The sequence below is a fragment of the Phoca vitulina genome, unplaced genomic scaffold (genome assembly GCF_004348235.1).
Source record: "Phoca vitulina isolate PV1807 unplaced genomic scaffold, GSC_HSeal_1.0 scaffold15, whole genome shotgun sequence".
NCBI lineage: Eukaryota > Metazoa > Chordata > Mammalia > Carnivora > Phocidae > Phoca > Phoca vitulina.
In genome coordinates this window covers 28203798-28231340 of record NW_022589718.1, presented here as the reverse complement: position 1 = coordinate 28231340, position 27543 = coordinate 28203798, and the positions used below count along the sequence as shown (strand labels likewise).

Sequence of the window (27543 nt, the reverse complement as noted above, 5' to 3'; positions counted from 1 at the left end):
TGAAGAAGTTGGACTTGGATTGTATACAAGTGTTCTTTCAGCATTGATTTAATTGGGGCGCCCGGGTGGCTCTGTCGGTAAAGCGCCCGACTTTTGATTTTGGCTCAGGTCATGATCTCGGGGTCCTGGGAACAGGCCCCATGGGCAGGCTTTGCACTCAAAGGGGCATCTGCTTGAGATTCTCTCTGTCTCCCTCTGCCCTGGCCCTGACTTGTGCACTCTCTCTCTAAAAAAATAAATAAAATAAATCTTAAAAAAAAAAAAAGTTCAGTATTTCAATATTTGCATAGAGAGGAGAAAGGGAAATTCAAGAAGAGGAATCAAGTTGGGCTGAGAGGTTAAGGAGGACTTCGTGGCAGAGTTGACACAATCTGCCTTCTGAAAAATAGGGTTTATAATCGATGCTTACTTTTATACTGAATGTATACTCTGCACTTGCAGCAAGCAAGATAGCTGTTGTGGGTGTTCCTAAAAGCTTTAGGAGGAAGTAAGTAAAGATGAAAAGACTTCATTTTAAAACATAAGGTGTCCATCTTAGGTTTTTTTTTTTTTTTTTTTTTGCTTTATTTCCATGACATCATCAAAAGGCATGTATAAAAGTTGAAAATATTTCATAAAGCCTGATGGAAAACAGATAGGAAAATGTCAGAGTAGAAATGCATTATACTACTAAAACTCATTAGTGTTATTATGAAATATATCCAGGTCTGTGTTCATTTATTGAAGGTTCTTATCATTTTTATTTAATATTTTGGTTTTGGTCATGAGTTCCCCAATGCATATTATCAACACTGTATAGTTAGAGTGCTCTGAGAGATTTCAGTGACAATTCTACCCATCACAACACTGAAATAAACTACCAACACAAATGTACAAAGAGTTTTTTATAATAGTGGCCAGATAGGTCTAATGATAAATGTCCCTAAAATAACTGGCTACTGAAAGAATAGCTAAATTTTGGCAAAGCTTGACTCAAAGAAGTCAAAGCTACCAAAAGCTGTGAGGGCTTCTAGGAGATGTCATAATTTCTTGGGCAAGCCACTCCACCCAAGTTGCACCTGCAACACTTGGCAATTTTGTTTCTTTTCTCACTGCCCTCCTGGACAATCAGCTGCCTCACGGTCCAGAGAGCAAGTTGCAGGAACACTGCCATCAGAGTTTAGTATCTCCCAAGAATTTGTCATTATCTTACACATATACCTTCTTACTTGCTTGAGTCTCCATACCTTTATAGTACTAAGCTGCCAAATATTGTCAAGTCCCCTTAGGAAATGTGTTGTTGCCTGAAAGAATATTAGATTAAACAAACATGTTTAGAAAATCCAATGTATAGGAAATAATATAAGCCCTTATGCATACAGTAGCCACCCCTTGTCTGCAGGGGATATGTTCCAAGACCCCCAATGGATGCTTGAAATGGCTGAGATGGTACTGAACTTTATATATACTGTTTTCTCCTATGCATAGCTCTGATAAAGTTTCGTTTATAAATTAGACACATTAGGAGGTTAACAACTAAAAATAGAACAGTTACAACAATATACTATAGTAAAATTTATGTGAATGTGATTTCTCTCCCTCTCTCAAAATATCTTTTTGTACTGTACTCATCCTTCTTATAATGACGTGAGATGAGAAAAGATTATATGACAGGATGAAGTGAGGTGGATGATGCGGGCCCTGTAGTGTAGCATTAGGTGACAATTGTCCTTCAGATGACACATTGGAAGGAGAATCATCTGCTTCCAGACCAGACCGTGTTGACCCAGGATGACTAAAACCATGGAGAGCAAAACTGTGAATAACAGGGGACTGCTGTATATTTAAAAATATGAATAACCATTTCTACCACATTAATAATATCTAAAAATCTAAGGACTAACAATCGATCTAATACTTCAACTGGTGCCTTAGTTCCTTCAAGGCACATTGCATTAGAATTTAAGATGAGAATAACTGTGGGGGTATTCTTTAATATGGTCTTCTCTGATGCAGCCTGAGGATTTTCATATTTCCTTATTACCATATTGCTAAATATTATTTTCTATCAATTATTAATAACTGAAACAACTACAAAAAAAAAACATCGATCAGTTTACACATTTTGCCCATTGTTTAAAATAGTTTAATAGTAAGTAGAAAATCATTAGTTTTACTACTAGTTTTACTGTTTTACTCTCAGTTTTACTGTTTATGGAGAATACTTCAATGTTTTGGGTGCCTTTATGTCCTGTAGTAACCTTTGAACCTTTATTCTCAACATTAGTATTTCTTTTTGTGAAAAATTTTGCTTTCTGTTTTTATCAAGTTATCAGATTTGCACATTAAATTTATTTCTTCATTCTGCCTCTCCATCTGATGAGCTTAATATTGTTTTAGAATATTATATTTTTTAATTTAAAATCAATTAATTAACATATAGTGCATTATTAGTTTTAGAGGTAGAGTTTAGTATTTCATCAGTTGCATATAACACCCAGTGCTCATTATATCACGTGCCCTCCTTAATGTCCATCACCCAGTTACCCCATCTCTCCACCCCCCTCCCCTCCAGCAACCCTCAGTTTGTTTCCTATAGCTAAGAGTCGCTTATGGTTTGTCTCCCTCTCTGATTTCATCTTAATATTATTTTTTCCTCCCTTCCCCTATGATCCTCTGTTTTGTTTCTTAAATTCCACATGAATGAAATCCTATGATAATTGTCGTTCTCTGACTGACTTATTTCAGTTAGCATAATACCCTCTAGTTCCATCCACATTGATGGAACTAGAATATTATATTTTAATTTAATTTTTATATCTATGTAAAATTATTTTACTATATATCATAATGTTCAAACACTTGCTTTCAACTTATCAACTCTGTTTTTCCGAAGAAATAAGCCATTCTTAATGACATTATATTTATTGAAAAGATATCTAAATATTAAATATAGATGACTGATTAGATGTAGATGTCTACATACTTAAAAAAGGACTTTGACTTGCATTTTGGAGAGGAGATTTTTAAAAATCAGTGATAAATATGATAAAATTACTTTCCTATTTTTAATAAAAAACGAATATAGAGTTATATAGAGTTACATTTCTTTTTTTCCCCCCTTTAGGATATGAAATTGGCTAGAAAACTTTAAAAACTAATGTCCTAACATCCCATAAAGACAGTATATATGGTATGTAAAAGACAATTGATATTTTTCAGGGGTTCCTTTTGAAAATGTGACATACATAAGAGGAATCACTAAGTAGAAAGGATCTTGTCTGTAGCTACCTCATTTTTGTTTTGTAAAATGAAAAATATAATCCCTGGAACAAACATTTTTCCTTATCACTAAAACCTTGGGAAGATATATCTTGAAGATAAATAGTCCTTTTTTATTATAGAAGTCAAATGCTATATGTTTAGGGCAATAAACTGCATAAAGAAAACAATAGTCAAGGAGGGAGGGTACAAATGCCTAATGTGTTTTCTTGGTTGAAAATAACAATACAGTGAGAAATACGCTGAACCATAGTAGCTTGTATATTTCAACATTTTGCAAAATCAGCTACTCTTCCCATGCACAAATGTGCTACAGCTGATATTACAAAATAGGCAGCAGTCTTTGCCCAAGTACCTGATTCAGCAGCTGGCTCACATAATTTATTATGAAAAATGAGGATTAATTGATGAGAATGTTGACCTTCCTTCTAAAGAATCACACTTTTTAAATTTAGCAAATTTGTTTGGGTTGGCAACTGAGTGTTGTTAGACTTAAAGGTTGGTATTTTTAAGCTAAAGAGTGGATAGGAAAAGTAACAATACATACATGAATTTAACAACAACAACAACAACAACAACAAAGACCCATGAATCATGTAGTAAATTTTTTTACTAGTTTTTGGAGCTGCAGTTCACTGCTCTATTTTCAGCTATGAATTGAAAAATAATTTGGGCCAACTGCAATGTTTGCGTGGAAAATTATTTGGTCTGATTCATTTCTCTACACTGATGGAAACCAGATACTTTCTATGTAAAATGATTTGGAAAGCAGATAAAATTATTCTATAAGCAAACTATTGATGTACTGTAAAGCCAATGGATGTATGCTGGGCACTGAAAAGATGACAGAGGTTAATTATGTGTGAATTTCACTTTCAAGGAAATACTGGTCATCAGAAGAAAAAAACATCTATTCAAATTACTAGTGTTTCTGCAAATAACTTATTTTGTCACATTAGACAAATGAATTCAATTCTGCCGTCCTCAATTTCCTCTACATGTGAAATAGTCTAAGTATCCTATGATTCTCTGACTTTTTTATTTTTTTTATTTTTTTTTTTAATTTTTATTTTATTTTTTTCAAGATTTTATTTATTTATTTGACAGAGAGAGAGATAGCGAGAGCAGGAACGCAAGCAGGGGGAGTGGGAGAGGGAGAAGCAGGCTTCCCGCCGAGCAGGGAGCCCGATGTGGAACTCGATCCCAGGACCCTGGGATCATGACCTGAGCCGAAGGCAGACGCTTAACGACTGAGCCACCCAGGCGCCCGATTCTCTGACTTTTTTAATCTCAGAAATGTAAATATATATAAGAAATATGTTTAGGCTTAACAGAAAAGAGTTTCACTAAGGTTTTCTGGGACCAATGTGATTTTTTTTTAACTTTGCATTATAACAGATTCCAAATATACAGAAAATTAAAGAGGCTAGGATAAAATGCCATATACCTCCTAAGCTAGATTAATACCTATTGTTTTCCTGAAACATTTTAGTGTAGATTACAGACAGCATGGTATTTCACTCCTAAATACTTCCTTACAAATCCATTATCACAACTCACAAAATTAACAAGGATTCCTTAATATCAGCTGATATCAGTCCATGTTTATGGCTTCTTAATTGTTCCTAAATATCTCTTCCAGAAGTAATCAGTGCCCATGAGTTGCATTTTGGCGTTGCATGTCTTTCAGCCTAGACTGTTCCTGTACCTCCCCCACCTTGTTTTCTGGTAGTCCTTGTTTGTTCATGACACAGACATGCTCAAGTTGTTGGATCCATTGTTCTCCTATAGAATGTTCCACATTCTAGGTTTGTCTTTGGTTTCTTCTCTCTGTGTTTTACTTCTATTCTGTAAACTTGAAGTTAGGCTCACAGGTTCGATTAGATGCAATTTAGACATTTTGAAGACTTCGTTAAGATTGATAACTGAGTTCAGAGGGTGTTAACCTATAATTCTCATTGTAGGGTCTCCATTTGCATGTATGTTTGCGATTATAATTTACCTTTTTCTTAAGTTGGTATCTATGATAATCAATTGGTAGTTCTCTAAAAAGTCTGGGTAAATGTGTTATTTTGGTAATCTTATTATAACATTGAAGTAATGTGGGCATAATCAGCACATTTACTCTCTGTTAATGTCTTGTCTTTAGGGGCAGAATGATGAAGAGAATAGGACATCTTGTCATATGAAATAACTCTTCTCCTTAGAGGCAGGATCTTTATCTTTATTTTACTTTATTTCCTAGGGGATGTCATCTTCAGGCCCTTGTCATCATACTGTTTTACAGAAGCAACTTTTTTGAATACTGGCTAGAAAATAGTATTTAATTAAATTTTTAAAATATATAAGGAAATACAGTTTTATAATTAGCCAGGGAGTATAGTTTTAATGTTGATGCTCATAGGTCTTTATAAATAAAAAACTGAACTCAGTGTTATAGTTTAAATTCAAGATATAGTAGAATCTCCCAGTAGGTATGCCCTAAAGTACTTAAAATGTTCCTCTTATGACTTCAGTGATAAATGATTGAAAATTGTACTACCATGTATTTTAAATAACACTATATGATTTGATTGGTATTGTCAGTGTATTGAGTCACACTGTACTCTTGTGTGGAGTCACTGTCTACACTTAATTCCTACCTCTTCCTAATACAGTTGTAGCAGACCTTGTCCATGTCTTGTCCCATCCCATTGATGCATTGCATGGTTTCCCAGAATTTCCCCCGTGTGATTAAACTGTCATCAGCCATTGTGACAGCTGACTTACTAGAGTCCATTTACCGGCAAGCTTCATTTACTTCCCTGTATCATTTCCCCACTTCCTTACCAGTGTTCTCACCATTTCCCAAATAAACCATTGGGACTCAAATCCAGTCTCAGGGTTTGCTTTTGGAAAAAAAGCCCAAACTAAGGCAGCCATCTTTCTTCTGGGCATACCAAACTATACAAATTTGAAAGCATAAGACCTATTTCACCTCCACACTTGTTCATTCATATGCAAATCAACCTGCAAGGAACACCATCCTTTCCTCTCTTCTCTCTCTAATTGACAGATATCCATCTCTGTTTTGTACATTTAGTTTTCTTTATAATAAATTTTATATATATAAAGGACACATAGTTCTACAAAGTTTGTTAATTTTTAATCTTAAAAAGCATTTTTTTTCTTTTTAGTTGCTTCTTGATATGTTTAATTTATTTCTCCAATCCTTCACTTTCTCAATATCCTATTCCCTAGAGGCAAGCATTTTCAATATTTGCAATGGATTCTTATGGGATATACCTCAAAACTCTTAATCATATGACCATAATGTTTTATTTTGATTATTAGATTTTCCACATCATCTCTTCATTCCCCAAAATGGAAGAGGATCATTTAGCTTTCTTCACTGGCAAAATACCGCATAGATGCATAAACATTTCTGCCCCCCCAGGCCTCTTAATATGTTTACATGATAATCTAGGTTAAATAAATATTCATTGTTTACATTGAGTAGACTCTATAAACACTATGGACAGCAGAGCTTTATTATGATAATTCTTTCCTACAAATTTGGTTTTCCTTATGAATTAATAATTATCCTAAGTTTTAAAAATTTTAGTGAACTTAATTAAAATCTTCTGCCCTGTGAAGGAAACTATTAAAAGAATGAACACACAAGTCCTAGTCTGGAAGAAAATATTTATAAACTACATATCTGATTAAAAAAACAAAAAAACAAAACTGGCTTCCAAAGTATATCAAATAAGCAAAACAAAACAAAAAACCTCTTAAACTCAACAATAAGGGAACAACCCAATTTAAAAATTGGCAAAATATCTGAAAAGACCCCTCACTAAAGAAGATATAAAGATGTCAAAAAAGCATATAAAAATATGCTCAGCTTCATATGTCATTAGGAGATTCAAGTTAAAACGATGATATATCACTACAGATCATCCTGTCAGGATGACTAAACTAAAATCCAGAACAATGGTAACACCAAAAGCTGGTAAGAATGTGGAATTATAGGATCTTCTCATTCATTGCCGGTGGGAATGCAAAATGGTAGAAACTTTGGAAGACAGTTGGCTGTTTGGCATTTTCTTACAAAACTAAACATACTTTTACCATATAAAATGTGTGGTTGATTTTCCATTTACATATCATTAATTCAACACAAACTTTCTCTTCACTAGGTAAATATCTTTACACTCAAATATTTAGATATTCTGCCAATGTGATTGATAGTTTGGGTCAGTATATAATCTAGATTAGAAATATTTTTTTTCCTCAAAATTTTCAGGATATTGATCCTCCCCCTGGAAGTTTATAGGATATTCTTACTTTGTTGCTGATGTCCTGAAATTTTTGAAATTCATATTGATGAGTCTGATGATTGTCAGTCTATTTCAATCCTTTGTATGAGCGCTCATAAGGCTTTTAAATTGCATTCTTTGTTTTAGGGGAAATTTCTTGAATTTATTCTTTGAAAACTCCCCCTTTCCCAGTTTCTTCAATTTTTCCTTTATGAAATTCTTATTATTTAGATTATTTATTAGATTAGTTAGATTTCTCCTAGACATGTCCTCTAAATTTTTTGTCTGTTTTGTATTTTGTCCCATTTTCTCTCTTTTGTCTTTCTAACTTTCTTGTAACATTTTGTTTTCTAAATCTCCTGCTACTATATATACTTAATTTCAAAGAGCTTTTTAAAATCTGTATTTTTGTCTTATAATATCCTATAGTTTTTTCCATAGATGCAATATTTCTCTGAAAATGCTAATGATAACTGATGAATCTCAGTTTTGTTGTTTGTTTGGTTTTTGTTTTTGTTCGTTTGTTTGTTTCTCTTGCTTACATGATTTCTGCTTCTTCCCATATGCTTGCTTTCTTGTTTTGGTCTTTGTGTTTAATGTCATACGTTCTACTCAAAATCCAAAAGCCCTTTGCTATTAACTTATATTTAAAAATATAGCAGGGAGGAACTGTGTGAAAGCTCCGTGCACTTTGCTGGTTTAGCTGGAATTTTCACCATAGGTTGACAGACTGGGCAGTTTCACTGGGGAGCCCACAAAGTCAGCAGGTTTTTTTGTTTGTTTGATTGGTTTTTGGTTTTGGTTTTGGTTTTGGGTTTTTTTTGTTTTTGTTTTGTTTTGTTTTGTTTTGTTTTGTTTTTGCCAGGGATGGCCAGATTCCCCAAAGAAGGCTTTTTCAGTGAATTTTTGTGTGGCCGAGAGTATTCTAAAAGTCAGGTGGGTTAAAAAGATAGGAATCTCAACCTTCAGCATATAAATATTTACCTCTAATACATGATCTCAATCTTCAGTCATCGTAGGGTCCTCAGTCTAGAATTTCTCTGTTTTACCGTCTCCAGAGATTAAACCTACAGTCCTACACAATGAGAAGTTATGAGAGAGGATCAGCCGGTCGGATTGCTTCTTAGACATCTTTCAACCAAGCCTCCACATACACACTCCCACGGTACTCGGTGCAACAAGTGCCTTCACATTTTGGTGACTCTGTGGTGCAAATAGGCTACTTGTAAGCTTTCTCACACCTGACATAGGTCTGGCCTTCCAGGTCTGTTAAGATAGTTACCAATATCTCTATTTATCTACGTTTGTGAACGAGACAAACAAAAAGCCAACGTTCTTCTTATTTTGGTTATAAATGCCTGTGGTTCATTCTCCATCTTTAATCAGAATTGCTTCTACTTAACCTGTTAGAATATTTAATTCACAAAGTCCTCCTTTGGGAAGCAACTCCTGCTGTCTCACCTGCATCCGGATCCTCCTCCATGTTGCAGAGAATCCTGGTTATTCCTGAGTCTATCCTAATGCTTTCCAAATCGTTAGTCAACTATTGATTTGATTGTATTTTATCTGTACCCTCAATCCATACAAAAGCCTTGAGATGAAAGCTTGTTTTCCATCCTGTGCCTTTGCTTTTCCATTGTTCAGCTCATGGTAGGCCTTCATTATGTTTATAACACATCGATGAATGAATGAAGTGTTAAGGAATTTAGCAGAAAGCTAAAATAAAAGGGAGGGAGATTAAGTCATGTTTTGGCTCTTACAAGTCACTAATTAACTCTCCTTTGCTGTCACAATGTCACTTAGGTGAATGAAAACACAGTGGATGAAGGAATACGGAATTGAGGCACTTATTACCTGTTTATGTTAATAAAAGGAAACATGGTACCAGAGCAATTTCTGGATTGTTTTGTGAGACTATAATTTCTGCATCAGGATATCATCATTTTACTAAATTTTATTTTTTTTCTGTTCCCCTCTCATCTAAGCAGAAAAAAATCCTGAAAGAATAGTTATAAAATTACTATGTATATTTCATAGTTGACTACTCTTCGCTAAAGGTAATATTTATTTGTTTTAACTAAAGTTCCAAGGAAAATGTGCAAAACATCTAACATATTGCTTGGAGGTTAAAGAATATGCTCACTTCATAACCTTGAATTAATGTACTGTTTTCCGTATTCACTCTATCAGAACAGGAATCTATCTCGTGAACATCTATGAAAGGAAACTCCCCCAGGAAAAATATTTTATAAATATCTGACCACTCTAAACTTGATCTTTGATGTTGCAACTTCAAGGGAGCTGCTTTTGGTTATGAAGGTTTCAAAAAAGCCGTTGTCAAGATTCTTAGATTGCTCATTTGATGTATATTAATTCACCATTAGGTCTTCATGTAACTGAAGCGTTCCACTTTGGGTATCCCTTCTGGGAGGCATCCTTACCTGCTATGCAGAGATGAAGAAAAACTAGTCTAGACTTTTCCTTATGAAGACAATACACGTTTAATCCATTCTGTTCAGGTGGAATGGAGTCAGGATGCTGTTAGTAGAACACCTCTGTCTGGACTGTGAATTTTATTATCACCTGCAGCGATGCGGGTGCTGACACAGATTTGGAAGGTACACTCTGTGCCAGACTCGAAAGGGACTCCTGGTTTGGGGACTCTGGAAACAAAGGAATTATCATGGAATAACCAACTATATTGGCATAAATTGAGATAAACCATATAAAGCTTTGCTATGCAGTAAAGTGGCATGTCGGCTAACTCTGATTCCTCAGAAAGCCATTATGTGTCTCTATCCTGAGAGTAACCCAAATCTGGGTCTTATGCTTAAACCTCTTTGTTTGTTTTGTCTTTCCTTGTTCCCTGGTATGAGACATCTACTCAGTGTCTGACGGGATTTTTAAGGGTGAAAAATGGTGCAAAGGTATTTCCTCTCTCCCCAGTGGTCACTGTAACTCCTTTTCCTTTTCTGAATTCTGCCTGGTCAAACATCCCAATACTACACTGGATTCCTTCCTATTCTCTGTTCTTATTCCCTTGTTCATAGGGTCATTAATTTTATTTTCAATAGACTTTAAAAATTTCTAATTGTAATTCACATTTTCTATAGGATGAATGATAATACAAATTAGCACTGAAAGAGCCCTCATTCTATGCCAGACTCTGTCAAAGCACTTTACAAACCTGATTTTAAATCACTTCCAAAGTAATCCTTCCATCTGCAGAGCTTGTTTCTCATTTTATAAATAAGGAAAAGATGAGATTCAGCAAGCTTTGGTATCTTTCCCAAGGTCACGCAGCTAGAAAATTGTGGAGCTGGGATTTGAACCTAAATCCACAGAACTCCCATGCCCTTGCTTGAAGATACTTATCAGTAAAAAAGTGAAAGGTAGGGACACCTGGCTCAGTCGGTTAAGCATCTGCCTCCGGCTCAGGTCATGATCCCAGAGTCCTGGGATCCAGCCCCACACGGGGCTCCCTGCTCAGCAGGGAAGCCTGCTTCTCCCTCTCCTACTTCCTCTGCTTGTGCTCTCTCTCTCTCTGACAAATAAATAAATAAAATATTAAAAAAAAAAGAAAGAGTGAAAGGCACCATAATTCCATTATCTAAAAGAAAAATTGTTTTTATATATTCTAGGATTTTTTTCTTGTTCTTTTGTCTATTATAGTGTATGTGTGTGTATGTATACATAAATTTATACATACAGACATATATTTTTATAAAGGTCTTTGTATTTTATATGTAATAGAATAATTATGTGTATTTTTTTATTTCTAAGCTATTGTGAACACTTGTGCGCGTTATTTTGAAGATCCTGGGAAAACAAGATTAATTTAGTTTTGTGAAAATAAAATAATTTTGTGAAAATAAAATAATATCTATCATTCAGAAATATAATAAATTTACCTCTCCTTGACTGATATTTATGGTTTTTTTCCTAACCTTTCATTATGAAAGAGGTGGAAGTGTGCACATTGTACCCTCCACCCCCTAAGGACACACCTTGGTTTCCTTTTGCTGTATTCATGCTCATGCCAGACACCCTCATTGTTCTAGCCAAGATGGCCAGTCCTTCCTCATGTTAATTTCACTGGCCAACTTCTCTCTCTCCTGGAACTGGCCTGATGTACTATATTGGGCCTGCTCTAACTCTAATCAATCCTCATAAATGTGTATAGAGAAAAAGACTAGCTTCACAGCAGAGGGACTGTTCCCCCCAGAAAACAAACACATCCCTCTCTCTCTGCCTTCTATTTCCTTATCCTCATTTCAGCTGGCAATGGTAGCTGGGGAGGTCTGGGTTTGTCTTACATATGAGCATATAATTAATCAGGTTGTCACTAACTGATGTGTAAAATGGACTCTAGCAGTCCAGTGATCAGCGGCTTGGCCCCTGAAATTACTTTTTTCCTGCTGCTTTCTGGAATACCTCTTCTTAAGAGCAGATTCATGTATATTCTTATGAAAATTTAGATTATGACACTAAATGCAGAAATTATTGCTAAGTGCCGAAAGATTTAAGTCGTGTCTAAGATACCCGTAAATGCTTTGCTATCTTTAAGATGTAGTCCTTGCCCAAGGAGTAGATTTAGTTACTTCTTAAAATTATCCTTAAATAGTAAACATAATCTTTGTTTTACTAGCTAAGGCATATGGGAGGGAAAAGAAAATTCTTAAAATGAATACCTAATCCCTTATAATCATTTTTATGACATTTAGGTCACTTACAAAGCTTCAGAGATGTGAACATGTACACACTTTGGTAAACTGCCTGACTGCAATTTTTCAATTTTTCAAACATAACTGTGTAATGTTTTCTGTCTCCCAGAGCTCTCAAGGAATCTTCCGGATTCACGACATTTCTAAGTTCTCTGCATATTACATATAACTGCCTTATTCCTTATTTAGAATGTTTGCCTACATACTATTAGCAGTGACAGTAGATAATATTTGTACCTCAACATACAAAAGTCGTTCACTCCTTCTTGCCATAAATAAATAAGTATGTAAGTAAGGTGATGGGTTCATTAATTAACGAAGTAGTTGGAGGGGAATCCTGTCAAAATATATACATATATCAAATCACCACGATGTATACTTCAAATATCGTACAATTTTATTTGTCAATTATACTTTGGTAAAGCTGAAAAAGAAGTATTTCATCCTTTTTTCTCTGTTCAAAAATATTTTAAATGTGACTATATTCCTAGCAGTGGGCTCCCATTGCTCTAGTTTATAACTTCATTAATTTGTTAGCATCTGATCCCTGTCAACCTCTTGCCTGATAAAAATGGAACTGACATGTGTAGTGCTGTTGGGCAAAATGCCATTTATTAATAACAATACCAGTTATGGTTTGCTGATCACCCAGTGCTGCTCTAAACACTTTACATACTTATCTTAATCCTCCTAACAGCTCTGCAAAGTTGATGTTATGACTTGATTTTATAAATCAGAAAATGGAGTCAGGGATTGAATATATTGCTCAGTGTTGCCTGGTTAGTAAGAGACAAAACTATGATTTGAACCCTGAATTTGAGGAGTTTGTGTTCTTTCCACAATTCTATTCATACCGTCTTAAATGATTTCCTGGAAGCTTACATGCAATACTAGCCCAGTACATGTATCAACAATACATGGCAGATTTTAATTAAAATTAATCAGCCTGATGTGCAAGTCTCATTGCACAGTTGGAATCCATTCACTCAGTCCATATTATTTAGTGAGCATCTACTATGAACCAGGCAATGTGCTGATTACTAAAAAAATAGCATGGGGAGAACAAAAAGGCATGATTTCTAGCCTCATGGGAATAAATGTCTGATGTGTAGATCTTATCACTATTCCTACAGTTGTTTTTTTTTTTTAAGATTTTATTTATCTATTTGAGAGAGAGAGAGAGACAAAGAAAGAGAGCATGAACGGGGGCGGGGCAGAGGGAGAGGGAGAAGCAGACTCCCCACTAAGCAGGGAGCTTGATGTGGGGCTAGATCCCAGGACCCCAGGATCAGGACCTGAGCCGAAGGCAGATGCTTAACCAACTGAGCCACCCAGGCACCCTCCGGCAGAGTTTCTATAATCTGGGATTTTATAATCTAAGATTGCACAAATAGGGAACGTACTTACCAGAAACTTCTGTCCCTTCCCCGTTTGACATAGTCTTAGCTTCAGCCTCATGTCCCCATTGACCGACCTTCTATCCTAGTTGTTCTCATTCCCAGGTAAAAATGAAAACTAATTAGGAATATTTTTTAAAATAGTCCCACCCCCTTCCCCATGATTATGATTTAGTTTTTCTGGAGTGAGATCCAGGTTTCAGTATTGTAAAACTATAAGGAAATGATTTTCAGGTGCAACAGTGGTTGAGGAGCCCCTCTGAAAGTCCTTAGTAAACTACTAGGTCACTTAGGGTTTTCCATCATGAATGTATGAAAGTTCTGTGGCTGCAGAAGCAATCTGGTTCGGGGTCAAAGCTCTGTCTGCGCAATGGCCCATTTCTATTGCCCAGGTTGGTTGGTCGGTTGGTTGGTTGGTTGGTGGGTGGGTGGGTTTTTCCCTACCTTTTTGGACCATTGTTGACTTTTCCTTTCTGATTTTTCTTCATGGATTCCAGCTCTGAGTTAGCCCTTCTGACTTGATGTTTTCTAATTCTTTTAAGATTCTGTTTTTGCTAAGTATGTGACCGTGATTCTGACTGAGTGCTGGCCTGTGGTTCTTATCTGGACTGCCCAGAGGCCCTGATCCCTCCATCTTCTTGGTTGCTGTTCCCCATGCCAGACCTCAGTAGACTCACATTCTCTGGTCCTGAACCTGTTCAGGAACCAGGTCAATGAGAAAAGGATCAGAGACTCACACACATAATCAGCCTACCACCTTCTATCTTTCCAAACTTTCACCAAGACAAAAGAGTGGCTAGCTCTCCTCACTTCTGTCCGCAGCCTTGGTCTGCATTTCTCTTCTAAACTCCCTTTCCTTTTAAAACCAAGCCTTGCTATTTACTTTAATTCAGTTACTTGTATATCAAGGTATTATTTTGGTGAAATTTTAGAGTGAGGGCAGAGCAGGGACTATGGAACACTGTGCATTTGGTTTAGGCCCTGCAATCACAAGAAAGTCTTCACCTTGAATACTTGAGCTGCTCTGGTTACTACTGCCCTTCCTTCAGCTCCAGCCTTCTCTCAGTGTCTCTGAGTCTGACACTATTCTAAAATTCAAGGTTTTAGAGACATAGCTATACATGATTATGTAAAGGAACTTACTCTTATGTGGAGGGGGTAATGTTTTTTCATTGTTAGATAATTGAATGAAAATAAGGAAAGAAAAGAGAGATAGAAAGAGATTGGTAACAGGGCACCTGGCTGGTTGGCTCAGTCTGTGGAGTGTGCAACTCTTGATCTCAGCGTCATGAGTTAAAGCCCCATATATTGGGTATAGAGATTACTTAAAAAATTAATTAATTAATTAATTAATTAAAAAAGAAGAAAGGGTTTGGTAACAATGGGGAGCAATTAAAGAGACAACATGGACAAGTATAAAGAAGACTTTGCAGTCTGACAGACTTGGCCTTGAATCTGGTTCTGCCATATCCTAGCTTTTTGATGTTAAGTTTAAGGGGTTAGGAGGGTTTTATATGCTCATTTATAAAACAAATTTGACTCTCTCTTGGGCTAATAGTATGGATTACATGCAGTAGCAAAGCACTTCGCTTATAGTAAATGCATTAGGCTCTTATGATGCAAGGAACCTAAGGCAAAATGAGGTTCATTTCAGTTAATAGATTGGGTACAAAGGTTGACTTATAGGAACATAAGACTCTTATGAATTTGCAATGCCCTGTGATCTCTTGGAGGTCACATTCCATATCATGGCAAAGTCATTAAAAGGTATCAAAATTCATCGTAAATAAAAGCTTTTGCAAAAAATTAAAGGTATTACTATAATTCTGCTATTGAAATAATTTGGACCAGAGTCACTAATATACCATTAGCTATATTTCCTTGGTGATGAGCAAGCATTGGAAAAAAAATCATTAAAAAATAAGAAAATCTGATGTACAAATTGTTTCTAGAGTGAATGAAACTGTTAGAAAAACCAGATTTACCAGCTCTTGTTATGTTTCAAATATATTTTATTAGTTTCACATTTGAATTTTTAAGCTGTTGTTGTTGTTTGTTTTTTGTTTCAAAAATCTTTTTTTTAGGCCAATACAGTCTTACAAGGCCAAGTTTAGATGTTTCTGAATGCCTCATGAGGAATATGACTCAGCCAGTGGCCAGGTCTAGCAGAACCCAGAACACTGATCAGGATACAACTAGCCTGGCTGGTTCTCTCCCTCCCTGCTAAGGTGCTCTGGGTCTGATTCTAGGACTCCACATTTGCAGTGAACAGGCTATTCTGCCTCACTTTCATGGTCTATCATGTTAAATAACTCTTTGGTTCTCCATCTCATAAATAGAAACTTCCTTCAATACAGAATCTGATTCCACTGGTCCAAAATGGAACATTGTGGTGAACTGAGTTCTGTCAAGTCCCACCTAGGCTGCTGGTCATCTCAATGGTTGGCTGCCTTCTGAGCATTTGCATACTTCAAGGGCAAGAGTGTCTCATAAGAAAAAGCAAAGAGAATTAAGTGTAAGGAAACCCTTGGCAAAAACCTGTGGCAATGACACAAAATTATGTAGTGGGCAGAAAGTGGCAGGTGAATGATGCTATGGTCACATAAGATAATGCATTCAGGTGAAAGAGATAAAAACTATAATTTTAGCATGATGAGTTCTCCCATAAAGTTGTCACTTTTGCTATATAAATTTGTAGTTTCAATATTCAAGGGGTTAATTGTACCAAGCTATTGTCACCACTTAAGCAAAGGATGTGGGAATTATTGCAGACTCCTTCCTAAAGATCTTAACCCAACATGACATTGAGTGAAAGAGCCAAGCAGATAGTAAAGAGTATAAGAAAAAGTTTATCGAGCTATTTAGTATTATACACACATGTCAAATAACGATAGCTATAGAAGATTTAGGTTAGCTTCTAGAAAAATACCTAAGAGATCTGATAAGAGTTTTAAAAAAGAATAATTCCCCTGATGGAGTAGAAATTAATAAATCAGAGCCTGAGTCTTTGAGGAAATTGCTATTTAGTGAGCAGACAAAAAGTTGGGGCAATTAAATTACTGTAAATTATGATACAAAATATATCAGAGGCATAAAAGATTGCTACGATAGCACAGAGGGTAGAGTAATTGATTTTGTCCCAGGGATTCAGTAGAAGATAACCAGAAGAATGAACATTTGGGTTGAAAATCAAAGAATGAATTGGAATATTCTGGGTACAAATGTGTTAAATCTTCCAGGTACAAAGAATAGTATCTGCAAGGATGTGGTGTCATTAAAAAACTTGGCAGGCTTACCCACTGGTGAATTGATTATTATTTGTACATGGAGTACAGGAATGGGGAAGAGTAATTACTGAATGGAGCCAAGATTGAGAAGGTAAAGTGAATCATTCACAATAGGCATTATTGTGGCGATTACAGTCAGCTCAGCTCTCTGCCCCTCATCTTCCTCTTTCAAGGGCCCAGGCTAACAGACCCTCCACCATCTGAATGCTGCTAGACGCTATGATTTGGAAGCAAGAAACATGGTAAATCATGCACAGGTTATTTAAGGACACTCGCCAAAAGTAAAACATCTTTTACTTTTACCTTTCATTAACCAAAGCAAGCACATGGGCCAAGGTAACTTCAAAGGAGCAGGGAAGTGCAACTCTTCCATACGCCCTGAAGGAAAACTGAAAATATCGGTGAAGAGAACTATTGACCACCACATAAACTTTGCTGAAAATACCGACCTAATCTTCTAGGTAACCACTGGGTCTGTGCACAGGAGGAATGACACAATTGAGTTTCTTACATAGGGAACCATTGGCCAGCAGAAAAGAGATCAACTCAAACTCAGCTTTCATCAGAATCTCCTGGAGGGCTTGCTCAAAATACAGATTGCTGATTCCCGCACCTGGAGTTCCTTATTCAACGGGCCTTGGATGGGTCCTGGGATTTTTCTATTTCTAACAAATGTGATAGTGATACCGCTCATCCTGGAACCAATTTTTGAGAATCACTGAGAAGGAGGACACAGGTGCTGGAGTTATTGCAAAAGTTTGATGGGAAGATGACGGGTTGGACTAAAGCAGGTGACCAAGTGACAACAGAAGCAATGACAGACCCAAGAGACATTTTTGAGGTTGAATTGAATTCGAGGTTTTATGACATTGGATGTTGGGAGTGAGGATGAGAGAAGGTTTGAAATGACAACAACACACCTACTTTGTGCAGATAATTTAACCAAGATGGAAACTATACAGGATGGAATAGGATCAAGCATGAATGAGTGAGGAACGGAAAGCAAGAAAAAGAGTCCAGTTCATGACATTTTAGCTTTAAAGTACCTGAAAGCACCCAGAGTTGATATGTGCAATTGGTCGCTGAAATGAAGCTCTGGATCTCGGAAGAGTGCTTATACCTGAAGATAGCTATTGAGAATCATCATGGTATAATGGATGTAAAGCCACTGGATAAAATACGGAAAGAGTATTTTGCATGAGAATGTCAACGAACCAAGAACAGAATTGTGAAGTGCCTTAATAATTAGATAAATGAAGAGTATTTTGAGAAACCAGAATAGGACAATATAAATGAATAATCTGAGGGTAGAAGAATGAGCAGAGAGCTAAGTGCTGGGAAATAAGGAAGGGGATAGATTGAAAGATCAGTGAGTAATCAATGATGTCAGATATTTTAGAGAGATCAAACATGACAAGGACTTAAAAGAGCACTACAATAATTAAGTGTCCTTTATTACTTTGTTCAGCCAGGTCCTAACCCAACCGTTGGGTTGATTGTCGGCACATGTCTTTGGTCCTCATCCTTGAATTGATCATGAAAACCTTCATAGCCACCAGGTTTATCCATTTAAAACTGAAGCCGCCCATGAGGAATTAGACCTTCGGGAATCACAGACACCAGGAGAAGGTTATCTTATTTGGCAATGGGAGGGATGGTAAAAAGTGGGATGATTCTAGCCTTGACAACACCTTAAAGACTGCTAGAAACTGGCGTGAAGAGCAGACTGCCCCTGGGACCTGCAGTTACCTGTGTGTAGGCGATGCCACTGTGTAGGCCCTCCTTCTTGCTCAGGATTCTGAAAATCTTCCCAATCACCTTACAGAACATCTATATTCCTACTTGGTTGTTCAGGTCCCATTCGAATCCTCAACTCTAAATTGAGTCTTTGACTTTTCATCTTTCTTGACTCAGACCTCTATGTATCTATGTGAGTCTGCATTCCCACATAGATCTCTGTTGGGTCGACCAGCTGGCCTGACCAGTCCACATGGCTCTTGGGTTCAGACTCAGAAGATTGCCCAGGTCATGCCAGGTCACCTGCACGCCACATCCATCCTGCATACACCCCTCTGGCATCTTTCTCCAGATGACCCAGTCTAAGCCTAACCCCTGCCTCTTTATTCTGACCACATTACACCCACTGTCCTGCTTAGGCAGCTGAGTATACCAAATATGGATGCTATAACCATGTCATATAGTTCCACTGATGAAAAAAGCCAAAATAGACCTAAGCAGTGTAGCTAAGTTTCGATGATCATGCATAAGAGAAGTTGTGTCATTTTTGCTGTTTTGTTCTTTTTTTTAAGCACATATGCAGGAAACTCCTTTTTAATCTTCATTTTATTTGGAAGAGAAAAATATTCTCTTTTGCATCCTTATCAAAATATTGTAGTTTAAATTATATCTGTGTGAGATTTTTTGGTTTAAAAAACAGAAATGATAAGTGAAAAGATATAGACTATTGTGAAACTGTTGTAGTCATTTATCATTTTCAATAAAAATGACACAAGTGTAAGAGAAACAGCTCCCCAAATAGTTACTGATTACAAAAGAGCAAAGAAAGGGCATATGATATTAGCTTCAAGACTCTTGATCTAAATATCCTGGAGACCCTCAGTTGAGTGTATCTTTATTTTTCTCATATCCACAGCGGAGGGAAACTTAAGTATGATTATTTAATGTTATTCTTCAGCCATGTTTTAATTTATAAATGTTCAATAACCGTTCTATGAAAGAGTACGTAAAAACAAATTCTGAATTCTCTCTCTTTTATCTTTGTATCTGATATTAGAGACTGAATGTGAGCAACACCTGCTCCAGAAATAACTCACTGACTCATCTGAACAAAAAAAGTTCAGCAAAATAGTTGACTGCTTTATGATACAGATGGCATCTGTCATTTAAATAACTGAAGTTATTTAGATGAAATAGCAAAAATATCTGACAAATCTTTTTGAGACAAATACAGCAAAGAAATCTGGAATAACATGTAAGATATCAGAAGCTATTATTAGACCTTCAAGATTTTCTTTTATTTAGGGGTAAACTATTATGTCTGTACCTCTCTCTCTCTCTCTCTCTCTCTCTCTCTCTCATGAATTCCATCTGCTTGTCATCACTGGAGCATGTATGGAAACACTTTTGATTAGCACTAAAAAGGTCTAATGTTTGAGACCTTGAATGCAAAACTTCTGATAAAAATAAACTTCAAGGTCTCAGAATACTCTTATCAGATCAACTGTATGGTCCCAGAGTAGGTTGCTTAAATCTTCTGAGCTAAGCCTGAGAGTGCAAAGCTTAATACCCACAGGCTTGCAATCTTTTTGAATGTGATTATAATTCAGCACCAGCTTTGCATCCTGGATAAAGGTTCCCCTTGAACACAAAGTATGTTACATGCTTGTGTGCTAGTGATCAAAATACTCAGAGGATTATGGCACTTGCTGTTCTTAAACCTCCAAAATGGTGTTAAATGCTACATCCAATCAGCTAAGCTGTAAATTAAATTTTTGTAGATTGAAGGCATAATTTTATTTCATATGCCAGAAACTCATTTCAAGCCTAGAATTTCTGTTAACACGTTGCATCTAGCAGCATAACTCAAGAGGTTTAATGAAAGTTTAAAAACAATCTGTTGCAGATTTTGTGCCTAATTTATTTTTAATTGCAAATTGTACAACACATTATTGCCTGTGAAAATAGAAACTTAATTTCCTTCCTTTTTTTTTTCTTTAAAAAAATTTTTTTATAACTCTAATGCAACCTCAGATAGGACACAGGGTTTAACATGCTGTTTTCTGGATTTTATTTCTTTATTCTTAGATCCTTGATATGCAGTCTTTGGAAAATATAGCTCACGCTGCTTAGCATTATCCTTCAAACACACTTTATGCTTTCAGAACATGCTATTTAGAATTTCTGTAAGAAGTTTGCATTTACACGATTATTGCAAGTGCACAGAGAGCACTGTGGTTACAACTCCGTTTCATGTGAAAATCCTCCTCACTGAATCTGCAGCTAACAGTGTTCATAGTCACATTTAGAGTTATTTTAGATCCTGAGGCTTTCTTGGTGATAGAGTAGAAGCACAAACAACATAACTTTAATTATAAGAATGGCTGGAGAGTTTGCAAAAATTAGATATTCTGTCCCATATTGTCATCGTAGCAGAAAAACACTTTCTTAGCATGAGGTTGCTTTTTTTTTTTAAAGATTTTATTTATTTATTTGACAGAGAGAGACACAGTGAGAGAGGGAACACAAGCAGGGGGAGTGGGAGAGGGAGAAGCAGGCTTCCTGCAGAGCAGAGAGCCCGATGCGGGGCTCGATCCCAGGACCCTGGGATCATGACCTGAGCCGAAGGCAGACGCTTAACGACTGAGCCACCCAGGCGCCCCATGAAGTTGCTTTTTCATGTGACCTTTATTTATTTTTTTTTTTTAATTGGTCCTTTCTGGAATGCAATGAATGAAAAATCAACAAAGGCACTCCTTCCGGTCTTTTCTTTTTTGGAAACTTTTGTCACACTCTGCTGCATCTGGTAGTTTGACTTTGGATGGAAATCTGAAACGAAGCTTAATGTGAGTGCTATCAAGTGACTCTAGGAAAATGTCAAAATACAAGAGAAGGAAACAAAGGTCTTCTGTGCTGGATTTGCATTCCCAGCTGAAATCTTTGGCACTTTATATCAGAGAGTGAGTGGTATTATTTATTTTAAATTCCTTGCCTTTCTCTTCCTCCCCTGTCCTTAGAGAGTGGCCATCAGCTTGCTTCCCGCAGCCTTTTCTCTCTCTTTGCTGGACATCGTGTCAGCCAAGTGAGCTGCCTTCATAGCTAGTGACAAGAGAAGGGGCTGTGTCTTGCTGGAGAGGGGTATGAATGGATATTGTGACCAGGACTGTCAGTTTGGTTTGCCTCCACAAGGCCCAGCTTCCAGGGATGGCTAGATCAACGTGATCCCTTGTTTCAGGTTTGCTGTTCTGAGCAGGGACATTAGACAACATCACAGTCTCTACAAGGAACACTTGCTGTGAGTGAGTGCCTTGACCTCTTGTAAGACATTAGAGTTCAAGTTCAGGGAAGACTTGGGGCTGGATGGGGGAGATGGACTTAAACTGTGATATTTAAGCACTTGAGCTGCATTACAGCCAAAAATTAACTAAGAAGGAGGCTGGCAAAGGGTCAGGACAATGTTTTAGAAATAACCATTAAGTACAAAATACAACAAGCCTTTTAAACCGGAGAGGCTTGATTATTTTAATATAGTGTACTCACATAGAAAACAATTGATTTGTTTAAAAGTTATCACATGTAGTTGCTTTCCTGAGGCATTCATATGATTCCATTTAAAATTTTTAGAATAAAAAAATAAAATCATGAGAATATGGAAACCTCTTCTATGATGACTTTTCTCCCATCCTGTACCATACATGCTTAAAGGGAAATACATATTGTTTAAATTTTTATTTCTTAAAGTACTTGCCTGTTTCCAGCCGTGCCACATTGCTTCTGATCATAACAAAGCATAATATAAATTTTTCTTAATAAAATGAATAAATATGGAAATTTGAAATAGATAAATGGCATCCCTAAGCTATATAAGAAAAAAACTGATTATCTATTGTATTTTTTGTAGCAGAAGTAGAAGTATAGATAAAAGAGATTTGCTGAAACTAGAGACCTCTTAGAAACCTGACTAGAGATTGGGACAGCCATCCCTGAGAAAGTTTGTGTGGATGCTGTTAGCCAATTAGTGGGGAGTATGCAAATGGGTAGAATCAGGGGCACAAAGTGCTTGGAATACAGGAGTGTACCAGTCAGATGAAGAACTCAGTCTGTACTCAGATAGAAACCATCGTGGCAAAAACCACTTACTGTTACTAGGATATGAACTTGTACCTGTTGTTGTAAATTCAGAGTGAAGGACAGATTTCCGGAAGGAAAGTGTCTCTCCCCCATTTTCTCCTTCCACAGCTCTGCAGATAAAGACAGTAATGTGCATAGATCCTTTGGAGAGAAGTTTTGCTGATGGGGGTGCAGGCAGCTGGACTTTTCATCAGCCTCAGCTCTTTCTAGCTAGATTTATGTTCTCTAATTGTTAATTATGGGCTCATTAAAGGGATGTGCGTCTCTTTCTCTATGCCCATGCTTAAGTAGTGTACCCTTGAAATATTCTCATACATGTGACTGCACGGGCACATGCCTGTGTACACATGTGCGCATGCACACACACACACACACACACACACACACACACACACACACCCCACTGGCTCTTGCTGTTCGGAGATTCCACAACCGCATCTATAAGCTTTGAGGTTTTGGCAGTCTGCTGAAGAGGAATAGATCTTCCTTTTAATTGGAATCTTCAAAATGTGATAAATCCTTAGTCAGGTGAGAACAGGGACATGAGTACACCTATCCCTGGCTTTGTGACTTTACAATTTTAACTCCTTCCTGAAAGTCTGCCACTAAGTAAAAAATAATAAAAAAATAAAATAAATAATAATTTCCTTCAGTTTGCATGAGTCAATTTATGATACACTTCAACCCAACCCAAAGTTGTTTACACTTAATATATATATAAATATATATATATATATCAATTGAAAATTAAAACAAGTTTTTTCAAGAAAAATTTTTGAACACAAATATAATTTGAATTTAAAAAGCAAAGAAAAGGGGACTATTTGTTTATTTCCTTTGCTGATTTTTTAAACTATTTTAGAGCTCATAGATTTCTTGTATCCACACTGAACTTGACAAAATTATAGCCACAAAGTGATTAGTTGAGTTTTGATATAATAGTGAGATTTAAACCAAATGATTTTCATTTGAACAATTTTTATCTAAGAGTTCTGTGCTTCTATATCGAGTGTATTATGAATATTCAATTCTAACTTGTGTTATAACACACACACACATACACACAAAATAAAGTTATGGCCTAGAGAAACACCATGAGCAAAATATAAAGGCAAAATATAAGCCCTTTGAAACACTTGGGAACAGCATATGCCTATCACACTGAAGAGTTTTTTAAATGTTACTCTTCTCATCTCTCTTACTGAAATGACCTGTGCAAAGCAAAACAATTTTGGCTTCATTCAAACATGGTGCATGATTCAAATTTATTCTTTGACTAGCAAATGTTGTGCTGAGCAAATTGGTGACTATATCTTTGTCTGAACCCTAATGTCAAAATATCACTCCTTATGGTGTATTTATTTTGTGTGGGTTTTGGTGTTGGTTTTGGTTGAAAAAAGAGTCATCCAAAAAAAAGGGATCACTCAAAAAGTGGGATAACTTTTCAACAGCCACTATAGGAGAAATAAAATTACTAACAGCATTATTTGAGGTAAGGCTTCTAACTCTCATACGGTCTAACGTGTGTCCTGACACAACCTTTGAAGCAATGAGAGATTTCCAGTTTCCTATGCCACAGCTGGAAACTTCTACCATGGAACATTAGGTCTGGAAGATACCATGGAGACAATGAGTCTAAAATCCTAATTTTATAGATGAGGAAACTGACACGTACAGAAATTAAATGACTTGGCCAAGTTTATAAACCCAAATGGGACAGAGCCAAATGTCCTTGACTTCCAATCCACTGGTCTTCCCATTTTCTCTCCTGCTCTAACTGAATTGACTCCCAGAAATGATGGCATCACAATTTCCTGGGATGTAATAGGTGAGAACTATCTAGCCCAGTAATTCAAGTTAAAGTACCATTGGACTTGGGTGGTGTTGGGAAGAGACGGATTCGAATTTAAAATCCTTGAAGGCACAGTGTTTTGTGAGTTCTCAAACACTATCGCAGCTAAAACATGATAGTTAGAAAGTCAAAAAGATGATTTGAAAAAGCCATTAAGTAAACAATTACAACCAGCTCTCCCACTGAGCAACAAATCAAATGGGCTTGTTGTTAAAAATGGAATAACTCTAAGCATATGTCCTATCTACTGTTGAGGTTTGACTCAAGGGTAATGACTTAGCTGTGATCCTCTCTGCACTCTGCAAAATAATTAGAAATATGCACAGGAATCAGATGATGAGGATGAAAATAAGATTTAAGTGCCATGCTGGATATGAGAACAGGGCTTAAACTTGAGGTCCAAACTGGGCATCTTACTGAACCCTCCCCCACCCATCTAGACTTTTAGAGCCATGGCTGACAAAGTTGTGGTGACAGTGCATACCATTGGGCAGATAGGGCAGTGTGTGCCCTGCTCACAGCACTGGAACTGCCCTGCCCTGGTCAGTAGGAGTCAAATCGATGGTATGCAGAATCCAAGAGAACACATGAGGTTTGTCTACCTGTGTGCATAGGTAAAAGAGTTAGAGAAAAGACGAAGCTTCCTCCCAAATATTAGCAAGAGGCTGGCTGTCCTTTTTAAGAACTAAGACCAGGAGCACCTGATGGCTCAGTTGGTTAAGCCTTTGATTTTTGATTTTGGCTGAAGTCATGATCTCAAATCAGAAGATCGAGCCCCGCATTGGGCTCTGCACTCAGCGCTGAGTCTGCATGAGATTCTCTCACTCTCTCCCCTCTCTGCCCCTCCTCTTGCTCATGCCCTCTCTCTAAAATAAATAAATAAATAAAATCTTAAAAAAAAGAGAGAGAGAAAGAACTGAGGCCAGAAATAAGAATGAGTAAAAATATTCTATATGTTTCTTACTCTCCTGGATCATAAACTGCTTTTGAGCAGGGAGCGGGGAACATTCATCATTGCAGCACATATCCATTAAATATTAGGACATGGGTCCAGTACTCTACCTGGTGCTGGGTATATAGAGGTGAAAGATTCAGATATATTCTATGATCTCATGGGATGTAGACTCTTATGACTAAATATATATATACACATATATTTAGTCATATATATGTATATATATTTCATAATTTCATAATTCAAATATATATACGTATATATATATATTTCATAATTCCTTTCACTGTGTTATTATAGTCATGCTACCTAGCATATCATCATTCACTCATTCAATAACATTTATTATTTGCCCTTTACATGCTCTATGCTGTGATGCATCTGGACTTCATCATTTTTTTTCTCAAAATTGACTTCCCACAAAATAACAGGATGGGGGAGACAGAAAGAAATGAAATGAAATCCATGAATAGAAAGCTAATTTGTATTAACATTTTTATTTATTTATTTTTTATTTTATTTTTTTTTTTAGAGATTGGGAGAGAGGGAGTGGGGCAGAGGGAGAGAGAGAATCTTAAGCAGGCTCCATGTCCAGGTCCAGCATGGAGCCCGACGTGGAGCTCAGTCTCATGACCCTGAGATCATGACCTGAGCCGAAAGCAAGATTTGGATGCTTAACCAACTGAGCCACCCAGGCACACTTGTTTTATACTTTCAAATTATAATCTGTCATTTATAAATATATTCATGTACACAGACTAAACCAACAATGAAGAAACATCATGTTTCCTGGATCCAGCTCATTGATTTTAAGTTGCACCAACCTGTAGATGTTTCCTCTTCTTCTAACTAATCAACATTTTGATAACTTGTTAGTCATATAAGATTTTAAAATTTTCATTTATCATTATGACATTCTACTGGCTGCTTACTAAGTAAAAAGTATTCTACAAATTTCACAAGAGTATTACTTCTATATAGATGATAAAAATAGCAACTATAAACACTAGTTCATACAGAGGTGCAGTGCAAAGAGATGTCCAAAGATATGGTTAGGGATTTTACTACCTACCAGTTACAGCCTTGGTCAAGGCATTTTAGACACTCTGAGCCATAGGGGACATAGATTAATAGTGAGTTCAAATAGTGGCCTTCAAAATAGCTCATGTAAGTAGGAATGACCCAGGAGTGAATAGGTGTTTCTAAAACCAAAAGTACATGTCCACAAGTGCTTGAGAGATATAGTTTCTAGGTGAATTAATAAAAGCACAAGCAAGGAAAACCTCCTTTTATTTCCAGACCACATTCAAATCATGGGTATTTGTATTAAGTTGGCCTCTTAAGCATAGATTAAAAGGTATGTGCTGTGAGTGATTCAAAGAAAATAAAACATGATCCTTTCTGTTAACAAAATGAAAGCCTTTGTAGAGAAACAAGACACCAACTTATGCATGAGATAGTGAATAACACAGGGCCATGTATAAGCATTGAAAATCTGTCCATTAAACTTGAGTTAGGAAGAAGAGGATGATCTTGATGAGAGACAGAACTTCTAACCCTGGTTCTAGCCCCTTCTACAAGCTGTTCACTAAACTCTTAAGGACTCCAATTATGCCTTCTATACAATGTGGTTAAGTATCTGTACACCATTGGGAAGGGATGGGTATTCAGAGGAAGGATTTAGGTAAAGTACTTACAATAATGTCCCCAACTAACTGATATCTAAATAAATATTAATTTCTTTTCCCATTCTTTCTCTTTAATCATTTGACAAAAGGGAGTAATATATCGGTTCTGTCCAACTTAGAGAGCTACTGTAAGAATAAAATGAGGTCATATTTGTGAAAACTTAGAATATTGTCAAGATTCAAATGATTGTGAAACATTATTATTGGTAA

General features: G+C 36.5%; 2 protein-coding genes across 2 annotated transcripts in view; one reads left to right on the top strand and one right to left on the bottom strand.

Annotated features, from left to right (window-relative positions):
* The window catches only part of LOC116637730 (translation machinery-associated protein 7-like), a 102290-nt gene extending 93245 nt beyond the window's left edge, over positions 1-9045 (bottom strand). The window contains exon 1 of the mRNA XM_032413232.1: positions 9024-9045. Coding sequence (XP_032269123.1) covers positions 9024-9045 — 22 coding nt within the window. The remainder of the gene's footprint in view (positions 1-9023) is intronic.
* The window catches only part of TENM3 (teneurin transmembrane protein 3), a 2501300-nt gene that overhangs the window by 1217778 nt on the left and 1255979 nt on the right, over positions 1-27543 (top strand). The gene's annotated exons all lie outside the window — the stretch shown is intronic.